General features: G+C 38.9%; 4 protein-coding genes across 10 annotated transcripts in view; 3 read left to right on the top strand and 1 right to left on the bottom strand.

Annotated features, from left to right (window-relative positions):
* The first annotated feature begins 38 nt into the window (after positions 1-38).
* Positions 39-772, top strand: LOC110380615 (ribonuclease P protein subunit p29). The gene has a single exon (XM_021340639.3). The coding sequence runs from the start codon at positions 140-142 to the stop codon at positions 770-772; it is 633 nt and encodes a 210-aa protein (XP_021196314.3). The 5' UTR covers positions 39-139.
* Positions 773-1,239: 467 nt separating this feature from the next.
* On the top strand, positions 1,240-3,125 carry Not10 (CCR4-NOT transcription complex subunit 10). Its single transcript, XM_021340644.3, has one exon. The coding sequence runs from the start codon at positions 1,390-1,392 to the stop codon at positions 3,085-3,087; it is 1,698 nt and encodes a 565-aa protein (XP_021196319.1). The 5' UTR covers positions 1,240-1,389; the 3' UTR covers positions 3,088-3,125.
* A 218-nt stretch (positions 3,126-3,343) lies between these two features.
* Positions 3,344-7,669, top strand: LOC110380623 (WSCD family member AAEL009094). 2 transcript variants are annotated; one of them, XM_021340655.3, is made up of 5 exons: positions 3,344-3,926; positions 4,097-4,269; positions 5,232-5,325; positions 5,674-5,843; positions 6,735-7,669. In XM_021340655.3, exons 1-5 carry the CDS (start codon positions 3,614-3,616, stop codon positions 6,912-6,914), a joined length of 930 nt encoding a protein of 309 aa, XP_021196330.3. In that variant the 5' UTR covers positions 3,344-3,613; the 3' UTR covers positions 6,915-7,669. The 2 variants fall into 2 exon arrangements, with proteins under 2 accessions (XP_021196330.3, XP_021196331.3); XM_021340656.3 differs by having other exon boundaries at positions 5,232-5,319; positions 6,735-7,667.
* Positions 7,670-9,681: 2,012 nt separating this feature from the next.
* The window catches only part of LOC110380624 (myotubularin-related protein 4), a 62,501-nt gene continuing 45,197 nt past the window's right edge, over positions 9,682-26,985 (bottom strand). For all 6 annotated transcript variants that reach the window (XM_064040696.1, XM_064040691.1, XM_064040692.1 and 3 more), the window contains 19 exons: positions 25,995-26,171; positions 24,577-24,752; positions 23,366-23,561; positions 22,994-23,133; positions 22,470-22,659; positions 21,211-21,407; positions 19,340-19,532; positions 18,759-18,944; positions 18,279-18,446; positions 17,595-17,727; positions 17,106-17,208; positions 15,848-15,968; positions 15,101-15,394; positions 14,492-14,783; positions 13,923-14,096; positions 13,155-13,372; positions 12,866-12,979; positions 11,467-11,642; positions 9,682-11,386 (listed from right to left, as the gene is read on the bottom strand). In XM_064040696.1, the coding sequence (XP_063896766.1) occupies positions 11,287-11,386; positions 11,467-11,642; positions 12,866-12,979; positions 13,155-13,372; positions 13,923-14,096; positions 14,492-14,783; positions 15,101-15,394; positions 15,848-15,968; positions 17,106-17,208; positions 17,595-17,727; positions 18,279-18,446; positions 18,759-18,944; positions 19,340-19,532; positions 21,211-21,407; positions 22,470-22,659; positions 22,994-23,133; positions 23,366-23,561; positions 24,577-24,752; positions 25,995-26,147 (3,324 nt within the window). In that variant the 5' untranslated portion in view covers positions 26,148-26,171 and the 3' untranslated portion in view covers positions 9,682-11,286. The remainder of the gene's footprint in view (positions 11,387-11,466; positions 11,643-12,865; positions 12,980-13,154; positions 13,373-13,922; positions 14,097-14,491; positions 14,784-15,100; positions 15,395-15,847; positions 15,969-17,105; positions 17,209-17,594; positions 17,728-18,278; positions 18,447-18,758; positions 18,945-19,339; positions 19,533-21,210; positions 21,408-22,469; positions 22,660-22,993; positions 23,134-23,365; positions 23,562-24,576; positions 24,753-25,994; positions 26,172-26,985) is intronic.

Genomic DNA, 26,985 nt, shown 5'->3' with positions numbered 1-26,985 from the left:
CACGCAATCCCTAGCCGGCACGTGTGTTGTTTGTCAGTGTCAAATTCACTCGCTGTCATAAAATTCACAATAACAAAAAGTGATTGAGAAACCGAAGGAAGAATTTAATATTAATTTCATGAGATAAATATCAATCAATATGTCTGCAGAAGAGTCTTTTAATAAAAGTGCCGCTGAAGCAATAGTAGGATTTCTTAAATCCAATGTGTCGAAATCAGGGCAACAGAATTTGGACGCTGAATTAAAAAAAGTTTTTGTTCTTGCGAAAAAGCGAGGAAAATCTCAAAAAAGAAAACCTAACAAGAAGAAAGTCCGGTGCCTTACAAGGGTAGAGAAGAGATCATTAGGTTTCTACAATATACCACGAAATGAAGTGAAATACAACGATGTTGTGCCACTGAATGAAATCTGGCAAAACTATATGAAAGATTTGCTAGAGTTAGACAAACCAGTACCAGATTATACGAGCAAAGCCTGGGAAACGTTCACTCAAACTCTATTCAAAGCAGATTTTCATGGAAGCATTTTAAATGTAGTCAGATCAAAATGTCCAAGTTATGTTGGTAAATGTGGTATTTGTATTATGGATACAAGAAACACTTTCAAAATTGTTTCTAAAGATAACATAACAACTACTATTCCCAAGAGAGACTGTGTTTTTGAAATGCATCTGGGTACACAGAAAGTTACACTGTTCGGTAAACACTTGTGTGTGCGCCCTGCTGAGAGATCAACAAAGAAAATAAAGGGTCATATTCATCCAGACTTATAAAATCATTGTTTTAATTTGAATTATCCTTTACACTATAACATCAACATTATTTTCTATTTCAGTCTTAATTTGTTTATTTAACCAGAACAACTAATAACTGACATCAGTATCAATAGGAGAGAGATGTCATGAAGTTCTGGGCAAAAATTCATTACATTATGTCGTTTATACATAAACTATTTCTAAAAAATATAACTTATTTTGTTCTAGTTAAAAGTCGATATTATAGTTTTGTATGTATACATACAAGAACTTTAACTTATTTCCGCATGTGATGTGATGCATGTTAATCTGCGTCTCTATCATCTGCAGATGACTGAGACAATAAAGAATTAATGCAATATGTATTAAATACTATTGCAAATTATTTGTCATTAAATTGAATTTGGTATTGAAATTGTAAGCCAAAAGGTCAGGATTCACAATAAAAAAGTGAAACTGACAATGACAGTTATGACAAATGTCGCTCGAAATGTCTGATGTGAGATGTCATTCGGCGTTCTAATTGTAATCAGCTTACGTACGTCCGAAAAAACTAAATAATCGACCTATTCGTATAAACAAATAATTTAAATCATCTTTTTATAAATATAACAGTTAATTTTCTTTAAAAAGCCATGGATAAAACAAAGGACGAGCCAGTCATTCTCGCCCACGAGTGTTATGTAAAAAAGGATTACACAGGAGCGTTACAACACCTCAATGAGTTGGAAAATCTGGTTGGAACCAGCAATAAACGGGTGCAGCATAACAAAGCCGTGGTGGAGTTCATGATCAGTGATATGAAAAACGTGGATAAGTTAAAGAAAGCCATCGCACAGTTAACTGGACTCACGTTTCCGGACATCGAAACAAAAGACCTAAGCTCGCCGTTCTTGTTGTACAATTATGCTGTTTTATTATACCACTCGAGGTACTACTATCAGTGTACTGTCTTATTGGAAAGATTACTCGCTTGTAAGAATGTCAAAGACAACAAATTATTTCAGCAAATTGTCTTACTATTGCTTGAATCTACTCTCTGCAGAAGAACTTACGAAAAAACTTTGGAAATAGCAAAGACTCACGGTGACCCTCTTAAATCAAATAACGAAGTCAGTGACCTGTTTGAAAGACTTGTTAGTAGAGCTCAGTTACTATTAGGACAGAAAATTAAGTTAAATCTAAAGCCAGACTCCATAGAAAATGTATTTATTATAGCTCAACAGCAATATCTGAATGGTGATGTGAAAGAAGCAGCTACGACACTAGGCCAATACAAAACACTTAAGTATAATTATGATTTGAAAACTCAGGGCGAAGACATCTGGGCAGCCATCAATAATAACCTTGGTGTTATATATTTATCAATTAAGAAACCATTTTTAGCATCAAAATACTTCCAGCATGCAGTCAAAGAGCACTTCAAGGCAATGGAATGTGAGGACAGTGAAAAGTTAATAGCATGTAGAGACAGACCCCTGTATGTGTTCAACCTGGGCCTGGCGTTACTGGCTGCCAACAACTCAGAAGGTGCATTTGAGTGTCTGGTAGAAGCAGCTCGCCACTACCCCAACAACCCTCGTATTTGGCTCCACTTGGCAGAATGTTGTGTAAAGAAATGTTGCAGTGATGAAGCTCAACAGTATACAGTAAAGAAACTTGGCAGTGGTCCACACACACGCATCTTATTGTCAAAGGAAGGAAAAGACAAATATTCAACCTCAGGAGAATCATTTGCTATCCCATCTTTATCTTTAGAATTTGCTGCATTATGTTTAAGGAATGCAATAACTTTACTGCCAAATCAGGAAGCCCCCCCTGATGCCACCACACCTATCATCCAGGCACCTCCCGGGCCACCAATCAACTGGAAACAGAGGTGTGAACTCAAGAACTCCACATTTGTGCTCCAGAGTTATGTGTTACTACATCTACAGGACCCACTGTCTGCCTTGATGAGTGCTAACGAGTTATTGAGTCAGCCAGAGGCCTCTAGCAGCCACAAGGCTTGGGCACACATATATGCAGCAGAAGCTCTCATAAACTTGGACCGGATAGCAGATGCAGTGGAACACTTACACCCACCTATGATCCACGACCTAGTGTCAGTGTTGCCATATCAGATGAGAGACATGATTGCAGTCAGTGTTTGGGCGAAGGCAGCAGTCTGTCATATTTTAAGAGGCGATTTAGTCACAGCCAGAAAAATACTTTTGCAAATAAATTCGCCTCGAGTATTGCCATTGCAGATGTATTTAGAGATATGTACAGGGAACATAGAGAATTGTCATACATTACTAAGGAAACTTCGATTTACTAACTTATCACAATGAATTGTTTGTTTTATAATAAAACATTTATACTCCAAAAGATTTTTGTCTGCTTTTTTATTTTACCAATATTATAGGTAATAATTTTATGAAACAAGGATCAATTAGTTCTAATCAAGAGTGCATCTTAAGAAATGACACTCGTATGAAATGCTACGATTTATATAATTAATTCACACTGATTTTACCCCAAAATGTAAATAAAGATATTGGCAACAAAACGGAAGCCAAGCTGCCGATTTATTTGTTTGTCATTCATTTCATTCAGTCAATCGAGCGAACTTGATGGGATTGTCAAGTGCTGTCAAAATCTTGAGTCTGTGTGCCACATTAAAAAGTAACGATTTATTTATTTTTATTTGAACGTTAATCTAATGAAAACTGCAATCGCTCTAAATATGCACAAAATTTGTGTAGTAATTAAATATCAGTGACGTGACGTCGGTTTCTAAGTGGAAACAACATGATAACGAAATCAAAACACAAAATGAGTGGTCTCACAATATTAGAGAAATCATGAAACAAAAATATGTTTATACTAAACAAAATTGAAATAACATTAGCAGTAATGTCGCGAAGATCTATATTTTTGCTGGCGGCCGCGGTGGTGATGTTGTATTTCTCGATAATATTGTTTATGTTGAATCCGCTGCACGGGTCGAGGGGTGGTTACTATGGAGGCGGAGGGTATATGAGTAACTTCGCTTATCGCCACGAGCCTCCTGTGAACTGGTGCAGCGAGCTCCGCTGGCGGTCTCCGCCCTCGCCTGATGTGGTCGCACTGGTGTCGTACCCTGGCAGTGGTAACACATGGCTCAGATATCTATTACAACAAGCTACAGGTGAATATATTTATTATGTCACATGACCTTTAGCAGATACTCAATGCGTTTTATGTCAATAACAGTATTGAATACCTAATTAATTCTGAGTTCCTGGTGTTGCTTTGTCTATCAATGGCAACATTAAGCTATGTTTTAAATATTTCCTACATGGTTATAAACCTTTCTAGGTATACTAACTGGCTCAATATACATGGACTATGGGTTAAGAGTGCACGGCTTTCCCGCTGAGAACGTAACTGACGGTTCAGTACTAGTTGTGAAGACTCACGCAGTGCCAACGGAATCTGATAAATTTAAATCTGCTATACTTCTGATAAGGAATCCAAGGGATGCCATATTGGTGAGAAAATATGCACATTTTATTATTAGAAGGCTTTTCCTGTATATGTAGAGAAATATTGTTTCAAAAAAAGTATCATTTCATACATGTTATAGTAATAGTTATGTTATACTTCTCTTAATTTAATTGATGAGGGAATGAGCCTATTATCTACTTTTGTACATATTATTTATCATGTAAATCGTATTTAACAATGATCACAATAAAGTAAAAAACGTTTTTCATAAATGATAATGACCTTTATTTACCTAACTCAAAGTTATTTTTATTAGAGGATTAATAGAGTTGAAATATTTTGTCCTTGAGTATGTAGCTTTTACAATTTGTTGCAGTTTTAGAAGAAATATATTATGCCTTTGACAATGACAATGTTTTTACTGATTTTTTTACTGAAAAAATGCCTGAAGTTATGATTTTTATAGATTTTTAAAAACAGATATTATCAATTTTAATTTATACTCACTTTCAATGTTATGTTCTGACTATTGTATCAATAAAGCTTTTTATTGTTTTGTGTACATTTCAGTTTATGTTCGCTGCTGTATGAATGAAATGCCTTGTTTTTAACAATTTATTTGCACTGTCACTCACTCACTCACACAAATAGCTTCATGTGCTCTTACCAGGGCGACAGGACTGTTGAAGAAATTATTTGTAATGGTAACTATTATTTGCTTCGTTTTTTATAAGGTACCAACCTACCTTTATTCTGAATGTACCAGTTCAGCTTTTAAATTATGCATTAAAATTATTAGTGAGTGAAATCAAAAGCTTGTAATTGGTACAGGCTTTTGATTTCAGTCATTAATTTTTTTCTTTATTAATTTATGATTTCTGTAAATAATAATGATTGATATTATGTGTTCATAATAGTTATTAATTTACTACATTTTTTTGTAAGTGTTTATATAAGCATTTGGTAGTTTATGACCTTCCAATTAAATGATGTTACTGTTTTTCAGGCTGACTTTCACAGACTCCACAGAGGGCACATAGGAACAGCACCAAAATCTGCATTTAAAAAGAAATCACACGAAAATAAGAAATCAGGTACTGGTAGGTTAATATAAATTAGATTTTTCCCAAAAACATAAATACACGAACCTTTGCTATTTATTATCAAATACGTACTACTATACATAAAATATGGTTAGTTAAATAATTGGTCCTTAACCAGCATAAATTTGTTGTTTTTTCTTAGTAATTGTTAAAAATGCCACTGAGATTTTTACAAACTTGTAAAAGGTCACTTCAGTACTCAAGTTATCCAGTTACAATTTCTTTAAGTCATGTTTTATATGCGAATCATCTGTCCATTTTTGAGGATTAATAAATGGATATACAGCTATTGAGTTGCTCCATGCAAGATTATTATAAATCAACAATAGATTTTTCTACTTTAAGATTGGGCGACATACGTATCAACGCAGCTGACGGCCTGGGAGACACTACACGAGATGTGGCTGACGAGGTTCCCGGGGCCGCTGCACATTGTGTTCTATGAAGTTCTGGTACGAGACACCAGGAACTCGCTGCAAGGGATACTGGATTTCTTGAACTTTAATGTCACTGAGGTATGTGGATAGCAGAACCATTTTTAAAAAAGTAGTACTTTAAAAAGTTAGTTTTTTAATGCCTTGGAAGATGGGAAGGTCTTTGGTGTGGGACGCATCCTGCGTCGACACCCTTGCACCTTCCCACCTTCCCAGTACGGCGAGCTGTGTCGGTGCAGCTGCTGCGGCCGCGGAAAACCTCAAGCGGCACAAATATGTAAACCTCACCGGCAATTGCATTTTTGAGCCGTTTGGGGTTGAAACCCTGGGACCATGGGGCCCAAGTGCCCACAGACTATTTCGAGAAATTAGTAAGCGATTAGTGGAGTCCACTCGTGACCAAAGGGCTGGCCTATACTTCGGTCAAAGGATATGCATTGCCATCCAGCGTGGCAATGCAGCCAGCCTTTTGGGCACGATCCCAGCTGACAGCGATGCGGATGAATATTTTGATACCTAGTTTTTTAATATTTCCCTATTATAGATTAATATTGATTATTATGAATAAATAAATCAAAAGTTAGTTAAGTTATTTTGAAATGCTTTATTGGTATTACATATGAGGATAACTTGAATGCAAAGATGCAAACAAAGTAAAAATACACTTTTATGCAACAAATATTGTGGAATCGCCAATATTATTTTTGTAAAGGAAAAATCAATTGTTTCATTGACATAAATTAGATACTATATACATAAATAAACAATATCAAGATAGCACGCATTTTTAAAAATAGATTTATGCTGCATCAGATCGGAATACATTTTTTTTATCCTATAAATTAAATACATCTATACTAATATTATAAAAAGGAGAGAAAACGGCTAGTATCTTATATTTCCTTTCCAAAATTTATTTATATTTGAGATAAAACTATAAATAAATAAAACTCTATCTATATATACTACCAGGCGGACATGAATTGCGCGATGGCTAACAAAGAAGGCATATACAGACGCAAGAAGAAGCACCAGGACTTCGAGCCTTTCACAGCAGATATGTACAAAGCATTAGACCAGGTGAGGAACAAAGTGCTCAGTATGGTCATGGACTATAAGAAGAAACATCACGAACCTATGACGGTAGGATAATGGACATAGATTATTATTGTAACGTCAAAAAGGTGGGTACAAAAAGGTAAAAAAGCAGTTTATGTATCAAATTCTTGTGTATTTGGTGTAATGTTCAGTAAGATATACTTTTTGTACCTATGCTTTTTCGACACTTGACAAAAATATCAGTATTTTTATAATATAGATCAGATTTGTGTAGAAAAAATGCAAAAGTATTAAATTATAATGTTGTGTTGTCCCTCTAGTTGAATCGATAAGATTCGTTAACGGAACGGCTCAAAACTTAATATCGAAGCTTTTAGGTAACCGTGTAAGTAAATAAATATGTAGTAAATAAACAAAATCGAGCCAATGTAGGTTTAATATTAACAAAATGTACAAACTCTTTCGTTTACATGTTGTAATGTGATTGAATGTTAACTTATGTGTCATCTAGAACGGTCTATGAGTTTACTCATTATTTCCAGTGTTGTGCTGCACTTTTTGCTTTTTTTATCGATAGTTTTATTTTTTTATCGCAGAGTAATAAGTAATTCTTGATGGTATAATACACAGACATAGTGATGTGACATCAACACAAATTATATCGATGTTATCATGATATTGTGTTGACATGTAATAATATAAAACATCGTTTCACAGTGGGGATCTAGAATTGCGTTGGAAAATTTGTTTGACCCAAGTATACAAGTACGTAATAAAATATGATGAGAACTTAAGTAGCAAGGGGTGATTGATCACAAGTACTTTTGGTAAGAGGTCGTATACCAATCGGATACCTTCATTTATGTAACATTATTATATGCATTACTAATAACATTAAGATGCTTCATCCTACCTCATCGCTCATAGGTGCTTGGTTTAATTAGTTACCAGTGTAATGACAATGTTAGTAATGTTATAGAAACCTTTGACTTTGTTTCACGTGGAAAATCTTCTTTAAATGAACACAAACATTAATGTGAGAATTCTCAATCATTTACTACGACTTAGCTCCATAGTTAGTAAATCTGGTCTCAACATCACATGTCAACTTTATCACATATTCAGACAATTTTTTTATCAATGCAATACGGGTTCCAATCAGATCTGCATAAAAGATACTTTTAATACGTAATTAAATTACTTATACCTCTATTGTACAATTTGCTTAGCTTTATATCTAAATAGGTACTTAATTGTTCCTAATTTAAGGCCTATTTTTTATTCTTTTTGAGTTAATAATAATTAATTAGCTAGTCAACGTTTAGTCAAGTTAATTAGCACTGTGTTTTAAATAATTATATACTAGGATCTTATGAAACGTAAGGAGGCCTCACAGGCATTTTGAGTGAAAAGTATAATTCAACGAAATTCACAAATTAAAAGTTCAAAAAGCCTAATTAATGTTGCACTTGGTTAATATATGCACTACTCTTAATTTATGATACCCTAGTACTTATTGTAACGAATTCCTTTAGTCTTTCTGAGATTGTTGTTGAAATTAAAAGAACAATAATATTTTAGCATAGAGGTAGATTTGTTTTATCATGAAGCTTTTATTATAATTATTATAATGTTAGTTACCACATAGCAAATAAGAACACTTTATTTTTATAAAAATATCTACCTGATGAAATGTTTACACCTGTTCTAGCTTAGCTCTTTTTGAATTGTACCAATATGTTTCATATACTTTATAAGTTAGAAATTTTTTGTTATAAAATGCATATATTTTACCTCAAAAACAAATTGTGTGAACTGCATACAGATTAATTTGTCCTTGATTTAATTAATCCAAATGCATTGTTAAGGCAAGCTTGCATCATTATTCACATCTACATATAATATGTAAATTTATATTTCCACAGTGTGTTTTAGGAAAGTAGAGATGCATAATATTATGTGTAAAAGTAGTCAAAACTGTTAAGGTGTATGAAGATGATGAGTAGTGATGCATGGAAGCCAAAATATATAACTTTGTTTTGAACTAAAATATGAAGATTCTTTACATAAACAAATGCCATTCCTTGTAAACTTTACTTTTAAGTAGCTTTTGCTAGCGGTTCCAGTCGCGTCTTGTGGGGAAATAAATGCAACCTTTTTCAATACATACCATATTAAACATAGATTTTTTCATATCGTACATGTATTTCCTTTGTTCACCAAACTGTTCAGCTTTATAACTGTAAGAGATATATCATGTTTATTTTATTTAAATTACTTTAAGTATATTTTTTATATTATTTAATAGTTTAGCTTTCCTTTACTAGTCATCTGTCAAGAATCATTAGCTGACTGTTTATTTATTTATCGTCAATGTTGATTAGTTGTAAGCACTACTGAGATTGATGTTAATGGATGCTGAGAATAAATGAATTTCTAAATTGAAATATTTGTTTTCGTCCGAGATCCTACCATACCGCCCACAAGACTACTGCAAGGCCACTACACGCCTATGCTGTGCACGAATTTTGGTCTAAAAACTTTTAAATTTAATAATTATATAAATTGACGACCATTTTTTTCTTGGCATCATCTGCTTAGTCTCATCTCTCGTATGTTGGGGTCGGCTTCCAGTGTTGACCTCCTCAACCTAGTAACCCGGGCAACCCAATAAACTTTGGATAGGCTAGGAATTCCACCTATTTACTGAATCTTTCGATAACCTTTATTGATCAGTACAACTGTTAGCTAGCCATGAGGTCCTCTATACTGTCCTTACAGCAGCTTTTTGGATAGGATTGGGAGTTTGTCACATAATGGTAATTTTCAGGGATTTATGGCACAAATAAAAAGCGAGAGCTCATAAAACTAAATATGCTTTATTTCACATCGTGTCAATATTCATTGGTCACAAACAAGTTTTGCACTTCGACAATACTTACACGTTACTCCGAGCTTTTCGTTTACAATATAAAATATATGCAGTTAACAACAATCCCCTCAGTTTACGAATAAATTACAAAATCATTTATATTTATATACGAAGCAGATACGTTGTCGCGGGCCCACAGCGACTAACCGACCGTTTCTTTATCCATGTATAAAAAATGTATTAAAATAACACCTATTGTAGTAGTCGTTTGTCTGATTGTAAGTCTAGTATATATCCTGTGGTTATGTTCCAAGTGTACAGTGCACAGTACAGTTGGTCGCGACAGTGGGCCCGGCGGCGTCGACGCGCTCTATATAACGGTTGACACAATATGGACAGTTCGCTCGAAGTATTCGACGTCGCAACAACAGCTAAATCAACGCACCGCGAGGGTTTAAAATAATCACCTGTAAAATTTAACTTCTAACAACATGTTATTAAACTCTTAATCATTATACAAAATTATCATCACAATATCACAAATAAAATACAGAACTCTGACGCTCTAGTCTACGAAATTATTACGGTGTGAAAATTTAGTACACAATATAAATGTATCAACGTAATTATAAAGCTTAGTACGGATTTTATAAATCAATATGCCCAATATAGACATCTATTCTTATCCATAAGCAAATTCAGTCGAATATTTAATAGTACAAAGAAATGTATTTTATACATTTGAAATTAATGGAAAATGTCGAATATACAAATTAAGTCTTATATAAGGTTATGTGTCTCCGAGCGAGTCGGCCGACAGTTGACCGACTCACTCTGACCAACTGTGAAACAAAACCTTACTGTACAAAAATAATAATAGAACAATCAAACACTATAATACAAAATAAAAAGAAAAAAAAACAAGTTTATACAAAGTGTTACGTGTCTGTTCACACCAGTTGGGGCCAGTTACAATCATCGCTCTCTACTAACGAAACAGAAGGAAAAACAAATCGAAAAAATACATCATTTAGTGAATTTATTTATAGAGACCGAAAAAACAGTCGTAGAAAAAAGTTTAAATATTTATCGTAGAAAGTCAGCCTTCGCGTAACAATTCACTATACCATTTTCCTAACTACATTACCGCGACCGGGCATCCAACGCCTTGCTCCACTCGACTAGATCCTGCTCCTCACTGCACACTCACTGCTCGGACTGCGGTCACATGTCGTTAGCACGATAACATTTGGACAAAATCAATCAAACAATAATGTCATGGTGATATTAATGAAAATAAAGATGACAATCAATTTGTAACTCTCATACATAATTCGTAGATAAATAGCGTTTTGAAAACGTTTCACAAGCTAGTTATCGAAGCGGCATGACTAGTTTTTAAACGTAAAACTGTTTAGATGTAACTATAGTTTACTATTGCTTTATAATTTTATAGGAACGCTAATCTAGGTAGATCGGGCGGGACAAGCGGGTGTCGGTCTAAACAGTGGCGCGGGCGAGCGGGGGCGGGGCGGGGCGGCGCGGGGGCGGGGCCGGGGGCGGAGCCGGGCGCGGGGGCGGGGCCGGGGCGGGTCACCGCAGCGCGCGGCAGCGCCGGCACACGCGCATGCTGCCGCAGTCGCCCCACGAGCTCATCTCCGAGCACGAGCCGCAGAATATACCGCCGCACCGTCTGTGGAGCACGCTCGTTAGTGTCGTCGTCCACTGTGTGCAGTAACAGCTCTGTGCACGTATGTCGGCCTGGTAGCTGACCTGCAGTGGTGCCGCCTCCGGGCCAGCCAGAAGTGGTTCCTGCAGTACTGGCAGCGCGGCGCGGCGCTGTCGGGCAGCCACACCACGCCTCGCGCCTCCTCGCCGACCTCCACCTCGGACGCGCTGCCGCTGCTACTGCCGCTGCCGCGCACTGACCCACTGCCACTGCTTGTTTTCTGTAGAACAGAAACAACAATATGAAAAATTGTCTTACATATAAAAATGTGACTATGAAAACGTGTGATTTAAGAAATATCATGATGATAAGCAACCCTGCAATGAATGGGTTGTGTAAAAAAACGGTTGTCTGTAAAGTCGGTTTACTGACGATAGTCGAACGTGACAACGTCATAAGAAAGTGATCGTCAGATGTCGAACGCAGCCGGACGCGGAGGCCGATCGTGCCTCTTTGTCGCTCGTTGCGTGCTCTCGCTTGCACTTCAAGCCTTAAACGGAACGCCTCAGAGCGTGGTGAATTGTAGTAAGTAATGTCGGGACACCTTTTCACACACGGTCGGTTAGCCCCATGGTAAGTTATTAATTAACTTGTGTTATGGGTGCTAACACAACTGATAAACTACATATAGCTACATATATACATGTCGGAGACTGTCAATAGTACGGACACTAAACGTCACGCAAGCGCGCCCTCTGGTGGCGTTTCCGGTGAAACAACATTTTGGCGCGCTTGGCAGAGTAGTGGTGGTCGGCGTGGCGTCCGCGGAGCTCAGTCTTGGTCGAGTCGTCGTGCTGCGCACATCTCGAAACTGCCCTACGTCACGTCTAGTGTTATTGCCTAGTGTTGTAGTACCGTTGTAGATCCATATTGTAAAGTGTGTAAAGTGTCTTTTGAAATTAAAGTGTAAAGGTTCTTCTAACCTAACAGACAGACATGTGTTGCTGGGGAGTTTGTTCCGCCACTTCTTCTCCTCAAGCCAAAACACATAGGAAGTGGCGAAGGGCGGGCGTTTTGGGGGCTGTCTTTTGTTCTGACTAATTTGAATAAACGTTTGAGTTTTGAGTTCGTTTGAGTTTTGAGTTTCTTTGAGTTATCTCTTTGCTTCATTACCCTAACTGATGTCGGACGATAGTGCCATCCTGATGTTTGCCTCCGACATACATATTTATAAATACATATTGTAACACCCAGACCACGGCCAACAAGCATGCTCATCACACAAATGTCGACCGAGCCGGGAATCGAACCCGGGACCTCAGGTTCGGCAGTTCGGCATGGTGACCATTGCGCCATCGAGGTCGTCGTAACGCCGCATGAGTCATGTTTTTTCGTGCGTGCAGCCGGCTTCATCGATTTATAAGACGTTGTCACGTCAAAATGTACTAGGCGAACATAAAGTTGTAAGGTGTACAGAAGCGTGTGTACAGAAGCGTGTCGTACTTGCGTGGGTGTGGCTGCATGCGGCGCGGAGGGCGGGGCGGGCGCAGGCGGGGAGGACAGGCGCAGCGCCTCCCGCGCCTCGCGCAGTTGTCCGCTCAGCTCCTCCACTACTTTCTGAAACAACGAATGAACGTCAGTATGAAAAGCCCAATTTATTTATGCATTTTGGATTTGTGTACCGATTGGTAGTAATAAAATAAAATCTAATAGCATATCATCGGCATGCGGTGACAATTTTACAAGACGGCAATTACGCTGCGAGTACTAGGCTAGCATAAACGCTCGGTACCTTCTGGTAGAGTATGATCTGATGCAGGCGCGCCTGCAGCGGGTCGAGCGCGGGCGGCAGGCCGTCGAGCGGGTCGGCGCGGGGCAGCGCGGGGCCGGCGCCGGGCGCGGGCGCGCCGCACACGCAGCGCACGCCGCACACGCAGCGCACGCCGCCGCACGTAGGACACCACCACACTTCGGAACTGCCACCGGACGAACCTGAGGTTTCGATACCACCTGCGCACAAAACAAATTATTTACACTAATTGCATAACTTATATTCTCAGAAAATGTAATGACATTTACAAGAAACGCGACATGGATTTATTTGCGATTATATTTGTACTTAATTTCTTTATTTTTTTAATTGCTTTTAATGTTTGACTCCTTAATTATATTTTTTACTTGAACAGTCTAAAAATTATGTTGAGCCTGCCTTTAATTTAGGAGCATACACTAAGAGCCAGGCCACAACAGTGCGTTGCGGCGTCGCATCGCAAAAATCAACGACGCATATCATATTAATCGCATAGCTGTGCAATGTTGTTTTTGCGATGCGACGCCGCAACGCACTGTTGTGGCCTGGCCCTAACTGTTGTTTTCCATGTTTTTTAGATTGTCTGTATGTATGTATGTATCTTAGTTGGTAAGCCTTAATAAATAAATAAATAACTAATAATTCATCAAGAAGAATCAGAGATAATTAAATGATGGTAAAAACAGCAATTAAAATAATTATCAGATCGGGTTCTCTGCGTGAAAGTACTAGGGTATGATAAGTACTGACTGGTAGCGCTGGCGCGGCGCTCGCAGTGGCAGCAGGCGAGGCGGCGCGGGGACGCGGGGCACAGCGTGAGTTGACTCGCCTGCCGGGCACGCGAGTGCGCATGCGCGGCGCGGCGCGGGACCGTCGCCGCCTCGCCCTCGCTCTCGGAGCTTATGCTGCTTGATGTTGCGCCGCCTGCAATAATCGAAACATTTTGTTAGAGAACATTTTGGAGAGCAGGTAAATGTCGGTCCTGCGCCTAATCTCTCTCCGGTCGTGTCAGATTGCCGTCCCATCGGGCTATGAGAGTGAAGGAATAGGGAGTGCACACCTGTGTCTGCACAAATGCTTGTGCACTATATTATGTCCCGCGCAGTTGGCTAATCTCCTTACATGAGAACAGCCGCCGTGGCTGATAATCGGCTAGGAGGACATCATGTTTACCTTTTCGTGAAAAGAATATATATTTGAATAGCCATAAAACTACCTTCGAGATCATCAATTTCAATTCATGAAAACCACAGTCAGATATAAAAAAAAAGAAATACCTATTCAGTATTCATATTATACATTACAAAATGAATACTCACCATTCAAGTCAACTTCAAGAAACTTAGTAGCTACGTCATCTATTCCGTTCATAGTTCCGTTACTAACTCCATTCTCTCTCGTATGGTTGATGGGAGTAACCACGTTATGGTTGGTCCTGTCTTCTGAAGTATGGTTGTCCAGGGGCGAGGAGTCATGGGAGGTGTTCCTGGAAGCCGGGGGTTCGACTCTCGGCTCGTTAATTTCGAAGCCGGTGGAAGATTGGTTGCTGGATTCGGATATGGAGCGCCATGTTATGCTTATGTTGCGAGTGCGGGCGGATTCTCGAGCGGCCTGTAATAAAAGAAAAATATTTAATTAAATACATACGTCATAAAAAAACGTATATTATGTGTTTTGATAACTGTGGAATTTATTATGCAAAAACGTGTTGTAACATGGCCTTGGTATCAAGTTAAAAGAATATTCAAAGGTATTTTTTTTAACTTTTTTGAAAAATACAAAAAAAATATATATAGTATCGACAATATTTATTAAAAAAAATATTTACTTTTTATTTTTAAAAGCGAAGAAAATTTCGAAATAGGCAATTTTATTTTTTACTTAAGTATATCAAGAGTACTAGGCTACCATGAACCAAAGGAGCTCACCTCAGCCATTCCAATAACATCGGTATAAGTATCACAGACGAACACGGGCGGTTCTTCAGGCGTGTCCACATCTGGGGATGCAACCCCAGCGACACTGGCGACCTGGTCACCTGCAACCAGGTCGCCAGCATCCAGGTCACCATTATGTGACGTCACATGGTCAATGACCTGGTCGGGTATGAGTTTGTCGGTGATGGGGCCGCCTAGTTCTCGTTCTAATGAGGAGGAACCGCTTGCGATGTCGCGGGGAAGACGGGTGCTGTTTTCGAAATGGTCTGGATGGAGGCCGTCCACCTGGAATAGAGAAATGTGGCTTAAAATAATTGATTTTGCTGTTAAGGTTTGATGGCAAATTATTTACTGTTTTTTTTTCTGCACGATAACCTATTGTTATAGGCGTTATAGGCAAGAAGTATATGAAGTTTGGTAGTTATTTTTGTAATTCCGTTTTCCTCTGATATACGACAGCAACAATACAACAGCAGTCTGGATGTCTCTAGATCTCCCGAGCCTTTTCCCAACTATGTTGGGGTCGGCTTCCAGTCTAACCGGATGCGCCCAAGTAAGTTACAAGGAGCGACTGCCTATCTGACCTCCTCACCCCAGTTACCCTTTGGGCAGACTGCCTGGCTCTCCAGCTAGCAAATTGCCAATTTTCATTTTCTTTAGTGTGGACGAAGGTTGCCATCAGTGGTACAGGTCCCAATATACATGTTAATAATCTAAAAATTAACAGTGTAAACTCACAGTATCACTAGAGTTGTCGCTGTTGAGCGGCAGCACGGGCAGGTCGTCGACGCAGCTGTCGGTGAGCGCGGCGCGGCACTCGCGCTTCTCGCACTCGCTGTTCACTACCATCGATAGCTTCCTGCAACCCCAGTACAATCAACCTTAGTTATCGACATTAACATGGGAAATAATGTGGTTTCAATTGCATTTTTTTCACTTTAAATTAATTATAAAAGGTAGAAGTATCTTGAAGAAAGTATTAAGAAAACAGTTCTAAAGATCTGATTGCACTTTTTAAGATACATTTTACAAAAAGACAGCCCCGAAAATACTTTTCATGGCTTTTCTTCGTGTGCTAAATAAAATAACTTAAAAAAAGTATACACCTACCGTGCATCAAACTATGTAGAAGAAACTGATTTCCATGGGTATTTATTTAGTCTTTTAAAATAAGCAAGTCATTTTGCCACAACCCCACACCAACTTTCACATGCAATTCACACTTTAACCACGAAAAGGGTAAGTAAATTAAAAATGAATATTTCGGGATGAGGATGATAAATTAAAAGGCCCAAATGGATGTTAAGAGGACGAATTGGAATTTTTGGCGCCAAGGATGTCAATTTTTCTCAGTAAATACAAAACGGATCAAAATACAACTTGGTTACCTGAAAGTTCATGATATAAGCCTTATTTTGTTAGTTGTAGAAACATGATTAGGTAACTTTTATAACAGAGAAAAATATATCAAACATACCTCTTTTTAAAAAGAGATTCACATATTATGGGCAAACGGGACCGATTTAAGCCTCTTAACTTTTTTAGTAGTTGAGTATATACATACTCTTTAAAATGGTAGTAGGAATTTTTATTAAATTATCATTTCTAAATATTAAAATTACAAAACCATTTTGTCGCTTACGACTTTTAGTTATAAGCTAGCGCGCGTATTGTTATCCTCGCCCCGCTCAGACGCTCCGACCCCTTTTGGCGCCTTAGATGCGCGTGCCGGTTATGGAATTATTGTTGACCACTTCCTCGCCTTAAAACTATATTATTGCAACGTTCACATGGTTAAGACACTAATAATATCTATTTCATTAACTAACTTATTTACTAACGGCAGATTTCTATAACCTATCCATTCATTCCAGTATCAGAGATTAAAGATTGACATCAATTGTATGGAGTTTTTGTCAAAATTGAATCTGTGATCGCATTTTAAATGGTGGATAGGTTATAGAAAGGGGTTAAGGTTTAGAAAGGCTTGGCTTACATAACATCGGGTGCTAGGCTCGGGTCGCTACATCGACGCTGGGCTGTACGCTTCTCGCCTTCATTCAGTAGGTTGTCACATGATCTCGTTTTTGTCATCATGCCTGAAATAAATAGATTATGATAACTTGATGATTTAAGCCTTTTCCCATCAACAACTGTTTACTTTGGAAATTAAACGCAAAAAATCTTTTAATAATTTTATGAACTTGGGCCTTAGTATAAGGAAGAATATTTGAAGATAAAAAAACGCATTCTCTTGCCGTTATGGAAACAAAATGCTGTTATTCGATGACGTCTCTGAGAGAACTTCTTAATCTTTTTTTAAACATTTTCTTGGACATAGATACGTATGAAACAAAAATCATCAGTTTGTTGTGCAAGCGAACCAAACTCAAAAGTCATAATTGCTTAGGTAACCCTATTTTTTTGCACTAAAGTGTAATCACGTACTACAATTATTCGGCACTGATGTATAAAACTCTCTTACCGTTCTGATTAGGTCTAGCGGCCGGCAGGTCTGGTCGCTGGTCGTGCCTGGGCTCGTCGCGCGGGCTGGACGCGCAGAACATGCCGCTCCACACGCACATCGACCGCACCGAGTACTCCGGCCAGATCGCTTGCTGTGGGGAACATGGGCTGGTTAGATAATGTAAGGATTTTCACACTTATATTTATAAAGGCGAAGTTTGTGACTCGATATGAATGCTGAAACTTGGCAGTACTGTAGCTTATACATCAGAATAACAAATAGGTCTCTGTACACAAGCTGTCTGAGCGGAAATCACGTGGAATCAAAAAGCATCAAAAAACTTTTAAAATTGAAATTACAAGCCTGTGTAACTTTCATTCGTAGGACTTGCAATTACCAGGACATTAGCATTTTCCAGGAGATTAGACAACTACGCTTGCTTTGACCCTTTGCACTTCTTTAGGTAACACAAACAAATAAAAATGGAAAATTCCCTTCGTCGTTACCGTACAGAAGTACTAGGACAACATACCTGATCAAGCTGATGCGGCGAGTACAGATGGTTCCTGTAGGCGGGCGCTTGCAGCAGATGCCAGACGTGCGGCGTGACGTCACCCGTGCGGCAGTCCGCGCGCTCGCGCCCCGTGTTGCACAGGAACGTGCCGAACATACACGAGTGCACGAAGTACTAGGACAACATACCTGATCAAGCTGATGCGGCGAGTACAGATGGTTCCTATAGGCGGGCGCTTGCAGCAAATGCCAGACGTGCGGCGTGACGTCACCCGTGCGACAGTCCGCGCGCTCGCGCCCCGTGTTGCACAGGAACGTGCCGAACATGCACGAGTGCACGTGTGTGCCTAGCTTTATCTGTGTGGAAGAAAGATTTATGTAATCTTAGAAACGAATTTTAGCAAGCACTGGGGATGGCAGAGGATTTTACTACCAGTCAGTGCACATGTGCCTCTTACATAGATACTTTTGTTTCTCTCTCTTTCTCTTCTGTTTTCCTAGTCATGTTGCGACATGCTACGGTATCCCGCGAAGGGATCCCAAATTTCAGTCTCTAATGCAATTCTCAATAAATCCTTTGCCAATATGAAATTTTGTCGTGTTCAAGATAAGTTTGAAGTTCCTTTGTCATTCTACCAATTAATTAGTACAAAAAATTCTCCTACTTACCAAATAAGCCTCATTGAACTCAAAACTGCAGGGAAACTGCAACATCATCTGGTGTACGACATCGAGCCACTGAAGGAATATAGGCGAGCGTTCGTTAGGATCTTCAGGACCGAACTGATGTCCACACCGGTCTGCGAACTTGTGGCCGAAGTCCAGCCATTCGCGCTCGATTAGGATGCGGAAACCCTGAGGAATAGATAGAAATTTGCATCAAAGGTACTAGGAGTTCATACGTCTAAAGAGCAGTGTGGGTGTTATAAGTTGTGGAGAAAATTATGTGATCGCCAACAAAGTTATGTAAGTACTCCTCGCGTGGTATGCTCTCCTGGTATAAGTAGGGGGATTCCTATGAAAGGTGGGAAATTACTCGTTGCCCAAAAAGTGGCTCTCTACCAGATAAAGGCTGTGTATCATTTTTGCCAAATAAGAAATAAAAAGTTATAATTTATCCGATAGATAAGTTCCTAATAGGCTATCCGAGACTATCAGTAACTGGTGAAACTGGCCAAAAGTGTTTTCGTTGGCGATGAATTTTTGACCATTCAGAAAGGTATCTAAACGAAATGTGATATCATACTGACCTCCAAAGTCCTATAGTAAGGGTCCAATATCAACTGTGCGGCGGCCACGATCTGCGGCGTGCGGTCCCAGCCATCAGAACAGTGGACCAGCACGGGCCGCGCCGCCGCAGCCGCTCGGGCCACCACGCTGGCTGCTCGGACCACGCCGGAGACGTATTGCAGCCATAGTGTGCGTTCTAGGTTGCTGTGCCAGCTGGAAGGGAGAATGGTGTTATATTTTCATTGATAATATGAACCAACCTCTCAAATATGAGTGTGTGGGTTCGATTCTAGGTCAAAGTATCTAAGGTTCGGGGGATGATATGAAAGTAGCTTTTTGTAGTTTACATTAGTAGCAGTTCTTATTTGTACTCAGTAGTAGTGTATAGTAATACTTTTTTTGGTGAATAACTGTTCCACACTTCGAACAGGTTTATAAAAAAGAATGCAAGAAAATTGTGTAAGAAATAGTGGCACAAGTCGTTTTCAAGTAATATCCAAGAATGTACGAGTATATCTGATTAATGTATGTAAGAATCAAAAGTGTTAAGTCCACATACACAAGAATAATTAAATTGAAAGTTTTCTCAGACAAAAAAAACGAGTGGATTTTATTTTCTAAATATCTCGGCTAATAAATCGTCCGCTGTGTGTGATCTACATTAGTTAGAGAACACACCCACTTTAATTAGCTTGATCAAAAAATATACTGTCGGTTTCGTTGCCAAAAAAAATGCCCTTCATCTGCTGTAGGTACACTCAAAAATAAAATCGGATTAAATCAGAATATATTTTACTCTTACTAAAGCTTCTTAAAATACGTACATTTAAAAGTAAAATGGGCCTCATGAAATACGTTTGACGGCGCAATGTTTGCGGAAGAGATATTGCGAGCTTTCCAACAATGAGCTCGGCCGGGCACCGCGCCAACTGACACCGAAAACTATTGTAATACTACCTAGATTCGCGTAACGTAAACATTACCTATTTTGTAGATTCTAGAGTTTTAATGTACGTGTGATTAACTTATGTAGGAAATCGGCTGTTTTTCGTGAAAATTCTTAATTATTGGCTGGGGTTGATGTAGCTTTTCAACAGTGAAATAATACATCGGTTCAGTAGTTTCGGCACCCTATTCAATGCAGATAAATAAAAAGTAAATCCACTTTATAATATTGTAATAGAAGTACATATTATGTATATGTAGTCAGTTGGTAGCATTCTCAAATCGGTCTCGTTTAGATGACCGGCATAGGATGACTTTGAACAGCACCTATCACAATATCTCCACTGTTTGTGGGGAATTGAATAAAATGTGAGTAAATTCGCTATTCATTAATTAACTATCACTCTGAAACTGATAATGTCCCGCATTCTACTGTTCACCAAAACCGACGTGCTCGAGATAAGCTATGTCCTCGCGACTGCATTAGCGGCTCGCCTTAATAGCGCCACCCACATCCCACGGCATCCTGTTATCGATTACTCTGACAACTAATTACGTACCTACATTAACTAAATATTTTGCGATTCTATGGGACCTAACTGTACCTAAATAATATAAAGCTAATAAAAATGGTGCAAAAATAGGAGAAACCTGTAGGAACATAGAAACTAGATCAAACAGAAAAGGCCCGGGAGATATGGTATAAGTATACATTACGGGAGAGTTTTGCCTAAAAGTTGGCTTACCCAAAAAGCTTTCTTTAACCTAACTTATGTTTCTAGTGAAATGACAGAAGGAATAAGAGTATTGAAAAAGAAAACATACGCCACAAATAAAATTGGTATAAGGACAAGATGAAGAATTCTAAATTGGTTGATGAAGACAGTTTTTTTTATATGAACCATACCACCTACTAACAAATAGCGCTGATTTATATAATACTCACTTGGCCTGATCACTCGGCTCGGCAGCCAGCGCCCTCATCTGCTGGAAGCTCCTCCTCACGTGATGGATGTTGGGCAGGCACATGAACTGGATATCAGCAGCCGGATAGTACTGTTGACATTCGCAGCCGCCGCCGCGGGCGCGGTTCGTCACGGCAGACGCGTACGAACGAGCGTCCACGATAAGGAGTTTTAGTTGCTGGAACAAAAAAGTTAGTTTTTAAATCTAAAGAGGACAAGATTGGGGATGGCAGTAGCATTTGTTTGCTTAAACGCTACTGTAACAATTTGTTAGTTCTCTCAATGTTTGAAAGCTACTATCTTCGGGTGTCAGGCTGTAAATTTTATTTGGGTGAAGGAAGAAGTTTCTCCGGAATGCGGGTGAAATCGCGAGAAGCAGTTATTGATGTTATTTTGAGGAAGAAAATATGGCCAAGTGGAAAGAAAAAAGTATAAGAAACGAAGTAACTTTGTTAAAATACGTTGCTGAATTTGACAATAAAAATAAAAATGCTATGGCGATTGCCTTAACAGGTGGACAAATAGGGATTCTTTATGAATTCCGTTTTAGGTATGGCATCACGTGAAAGCGCGTCTTATTACTCTGCACATTTTTATGGCTAAGTAAAAAAGAGGCTTACTAAAAAGGGACTGAGATGAGGACGGATAAAGTGAATCATATTATGTATGAGAATAAATTGAGCCAACCATATATGAATTGGCAGCAATTTAGAACAACATAAACTTATTGTATAGTATTGATTTTAGTAAAATACTTTTACTTCGATGATTGCTTGGCGTAAGCACTTACAAAGTTAATATTATTAACGCGTTCAATAAAATTTCCTGGATAGTAAATTACGTTTATTGACGTGCGTGGGTTACTTCGACACTTATTGCTTCTAAGTAATAAGTAAATAAGCAATAAAATATTAATAAGCACGTACTTCCTGACATCACAGTTCTATTTATATTACTATCGGAACTAATGGCATGTGTCAATTAATATTGATGTTGTACTAGGGCTGCATTATTGTGGTAAGCTGTTTTCTTTACGATTAAGTATTTATGATAGCTATAAAGTATGTAATTTTGAATTCCTATACATGAACTTAGAAGAGAGACATTATTAAAATTATTTGTAGGGAGGTGGTAAATACGTTTTAATACCTATCCTCTCGGTAAAAAACTTCTTAAAATCGGCAGACGCTACCAATTTCCCACAAAAAGTACTAGGGCAGCAGAAGTAGCAAGTAGTTACCTTATTGTTGTTAGGCGGCTGCATTCCCCGGTCGGCATTGCAGGCGCTGACGAAGGCGGCCAGTAGACGCTCATCTTCGCTAGAGCGCCAGCCGAGCCAGCCCACTTCGGGCTGCGACGAGCGCGCAATCACGGCGCCGTTAGCACGGTGCCGCCATACCACTGCCGGGATGCGACGCATTGCTCGGAACCTGGGAAAAAATTGACATTGAAATACTATATGTTTACACAAGTAAGTGGTTTGAGGAGTTTGGGGTACATAGATGGTGAAGAAATAAACGAACGACATGACTGTTCTCAAGTGAATTGCTTTCTTTCTGCACTTTCTTTTTTCAAATACGCGTATTGATCGATAAATTAATAAAAACATAGAAGGTCACGGGAGCTCATAAAGTGAACTGTGCAGACGATTTTGTTGATTTCTGTGCGTCAGCCAAAATAATACTATAAAATGTATTTGCACACTTCCTTCGCGGAAAAACGCTGCGGTTATATAAAATGGCTACGAAAATAAGTTTAACATACCGAGCTACAGAGTCGAGGTCTTCATCACAGATAGAGGCGGGCACCACGATGAGAGGTGGGTACGAGGGGCACAACTTGTACTCCGCGTTAGCTGCCGTCACCCGCCACGCGCCCTTAGAAGTGAAGCCGAGACGCTCCACCTGTGGGACGCAACAGGTCCATTACGAACAAATAAAACAAACAACCTTCACCGGGAAAAGTATTCGTTGCCCAATTAAGGAATGAGTTGTAGCATATTTGAATGAAAGTAGTACTAGGCAATCAGAAATCACAAAGACTACTTTGTTGACAAGTATGAAATCACAACAATGAAAGAGAAAGTCGTCTCGCAACAAAGTACTAGGCGTTCAGAAGTAGGGAAGAGATACTCACTTCAGGGCCGAACCAGTGCCTTTGAGGAGATTGTGATGCCCTCATTAATTCTCTATGCACAGACGTTGGTGGCTGTTCTTTCGCCCACGCTGCGTATGCTGCAGCGAAGGTTTCCTGAACAGATCCTATGGGGGCGAGAGCGGTATTCAGCCGCCTCCACCATTCAATACATTGATCCCCAGTGTTGAATGAGCATCTAGAACAAAATATATATGGTTATTTACTGACTAGAGTCCCAGTAAATACGAAGAGGTATGATGACATATTTGGCGTGAACTCTGAACTACATCGGGCATTCCCAAAAATAATGTAATAACCGTATCATGTTATAAAATTGTATGTACTAGTTTACATATAGGTGGCAACAAGTAGATAATAAACATTAGTTTAAACATCTTTATCTTATTATTGAAGGAAAATTTTACATGTCCGCTTTCTTTAGTCGCTATGTTTGTTTATCGATTGTTACACTAGTTTTGGTGTAATCGGGACTAAATCAATAATCGACATACATTCCGTGTCCGATGATAGTTTATATACAAATACATATATTGTTTTTCAAATGAGATATAAAATTATCACCAGCCTTATTTTCCTCGAAATGTAAATCAGAGCTGTGCCTGCTTATAATTTGCAGAAGAAGAGATCGGAATATTTAGTATTTTCTTGACAGGAACATCGTTTGCAAGAACGTAAGATTTAAATTCATGAAAATAATGATGCTTATGTAGCTTGCAGTCACTAGGCCAAGATAGTCCATGAATTCATAAAATTATCGAGATAAGTGTGAATCTTAAACATTGAAGAACACTTAGCACATTTTATGGCCAAACAAGATAATTTTAACATGTTTTTACCACCGTGTTATGAATGTCACTTTGTATGTAAACACTAGATAAGTGAGTACAAATTATAAAATACTTTTGAGAAGTAATCTAATCAGTACTTGTGTTAAACCGTGTTTTAACTTGTACATAAGTGTCCATGGGCAATTCAATTGTGATTGTCATCTCAATTGAATTGCCCATAGGCCTCGGGAGTATTAATTAGTTTAAAGGCAATATTAAGAGGAGAAAAAGAAATACTAGCAACGAACGATGCTGACTACAGCAAGGCGAAGAGGTGGCATTTACACCGCTCCTAGTCATACTACATCATTGGTAGGCCCACTTCGACCAGCTCAAAAATACAGCTATTCAAGCCACACTTACTTGAGTTGTCTTCCATTTTTACACAGCACGATCAAGTGCAGCAGATCCCTGATCTCCAGCGCATCGATGAGCCGCAAGGGAATGGATGCACCGGGCCCGTTGCGTCGGCGCGGTTGCACATGCAATCGATAGTTCGACATGGCGATAGTACCACCGTCCGCCGTGCGACCAACCCACTGCCAACAAAAGATTGTATTACCTAGTGGGATAGAAAAAAATCAAATGATAAAATCTGTTTAATGCACATGAAGCTACAAGATGGTCCCAATATTGGCTCTAGGAAGACGGTTTTTGGATATTTGATCCCAATATAGTTGGGAAAAAGGCTCGGAGGATGATGATGAAGATGGTTTTTGGATCATGGTCCTGATTTTTTGTTTGAGTGTATGACGTCAAAAGAATGCAAGGAACATCTAAATAGTGTTTTATAAAATTTAAAATAGGTAATCAAAGCTATTCTTTAATTTACAAGAAATAAAGAAGTATTTTCAGTCTTACAAAGTAGCATTCATGATAGTATTTATCACGTGCTACGGCGCGATAACATTTTCCCGAGTCATGCCCCACTTGACATAAGCACATGTATAGCTAGTCTAGTTTCGCAAAGCTGCAATTTTCATATCACCGTCATAAGTGCACGCTTTGGGCTGATAACGCGCAGTCAACGACCTACCAGGAATGCAGAACTAGAACGGAGCTAAACACTATCGGAACGTCATTGCGGTTCGTTCAACCCGATGCATTCGACCCGCTGACCTTTCAGGCCACTAGGCGTATTAGTTACTTAATATCATGTGCGTGCCATATCTGTTTGTTGCTATTTTGCTAATTAATTATTAACTCGGACTTTGTACGAGGAAATACAACTGTTTACGTGTGTTTGTAAGCACATTTGTCAAGGAATCATTAAGACGTCATGTCTATTGAAAAGGTTGCGACGACTGTGTAATTATGTTGGGTAACAATACCGTACACCATGTATTTGCTGTTTATGAAGGTAAACTAAACGTACTATTAAAGTACGATTACAACAATTTTCATTTCAAATTGCTTAATTCGTAGTTTCCCGTAAACTTGTAGTTTTGTTGTTATTACCGAAAATACCTACAAAAACAAATTGTGGTTTGATTGTGGAATTGCCGTCATGTGCATGTCTGCCTGCAGTCGAGACGATTAAACATAATTTTCTGTATAAATAAACATTACAAAACCTTGCAATTTTCCCTGTAGATAAATGTACTAATAATAAAATAAATACATTTGTAGAAATTATGTGCAGTACATGGTCACATTATCATCAGACAATGCACACTGAGCCTTACTCATTTGAAAGTTCTTCCTTTCATCGAGCTGCAAATACTAAAACTACTCAAAAGAATAATAAACCTCTTCAACCCCATGCACTCCTAGTACCTCACCTGCACAAACTCCCCGCAGATAGGCGTGAAGCCAGCATCGAGGCCTGGTTCATCATAGTGCGTCCTCAGCCGAGGATACAGGTCTGCAGCCCGGACCCTGTGTGGTGGCGGTTCAGGTTGGGGGGGCGCGCGGTACCGCTCTCGGTCACCCATCTCGCTGGTTGACGGTACTACCACCTGGGAACAAAGAAAAAGAACTGGTTAATAAAGATGACAATAAAAGACATAAGAGAGGGAAAATATTATGGAATGGTGCCAAAAAGTTCCGGTCAGCATTGCAAACAGTTAACAGTACACTTCGATTTCTTATAGAAAGTTGACGGAAAGTCGCGAAAATCGTACATGCGTGTAGGTATGAGGTATGACTAGTGACATTTCTATCGCATTCATGTGCCAACTAGGTTGTTCTGGTCAATTAAGATGCTTCCTATTGAACCGACTACTAATGAGCCATTAACATAGTTTTAAGATCCTAGCAATAAAATGTTTAACTGATCTCTGGTGGATGAATTTTGATGAAAAATAAGGAACATCTATTTACTCTCCATCCGCATAATACCTCGAGTAGGCCAGAGATATTGAGGCACGTCACATCCGACATAGACACGTACATTATCACGCAGAATGCTAATACTTCAGAAATAACGAGTCTATTGGGAAAATAAACAATCGATTACAAATTGAAACACAAGGTCGAATTAAAATTCAACACGAAAACTAAATTGAACAAACTGTTATTTACTAATAATGTATTGATCGTAACGCGTTCACTTTTGTATTAGGTTATTGTCTTACTGTTACTATAATTTGATAACAGCTCCTTCCAGCAAAATTGTCCCAAAGATACCTCAAGTGTAAGCAGGAGAGCAACACAATTTCTCTTTCTGTTTGTGTATTGATACCGTATCTACCAAAGTGCCAACAGGGACTCTTTTATGTCCCAGAACAGTATGTACGTTATCGAGAAATGAGCTACATAGTTGGGAGAATT

The sequence above is a fragment of the Helicoverpa armigera genome, chromosome 22 (genome assembly GCF_030705265.1).
Source record: "Helicoverpa armigera isolate CAAS_96S chromosome 22, ASM3070526v1, whole genome shotgun sequence".
In the NCBI taxonomy this organism is placed as follows: domain Eukaryota; kingdom Metazoa; phylum Arthropoda; class Insecta; order Lepidoptera; family Noctuidae; genus Helicoverpa; species Helicoverpa armigera.
The sequence above is the reverse complement of the archived record's forward strand: the minus strand, read 5'-3'. Positions and strand labels throughout refer to the sequence as shown.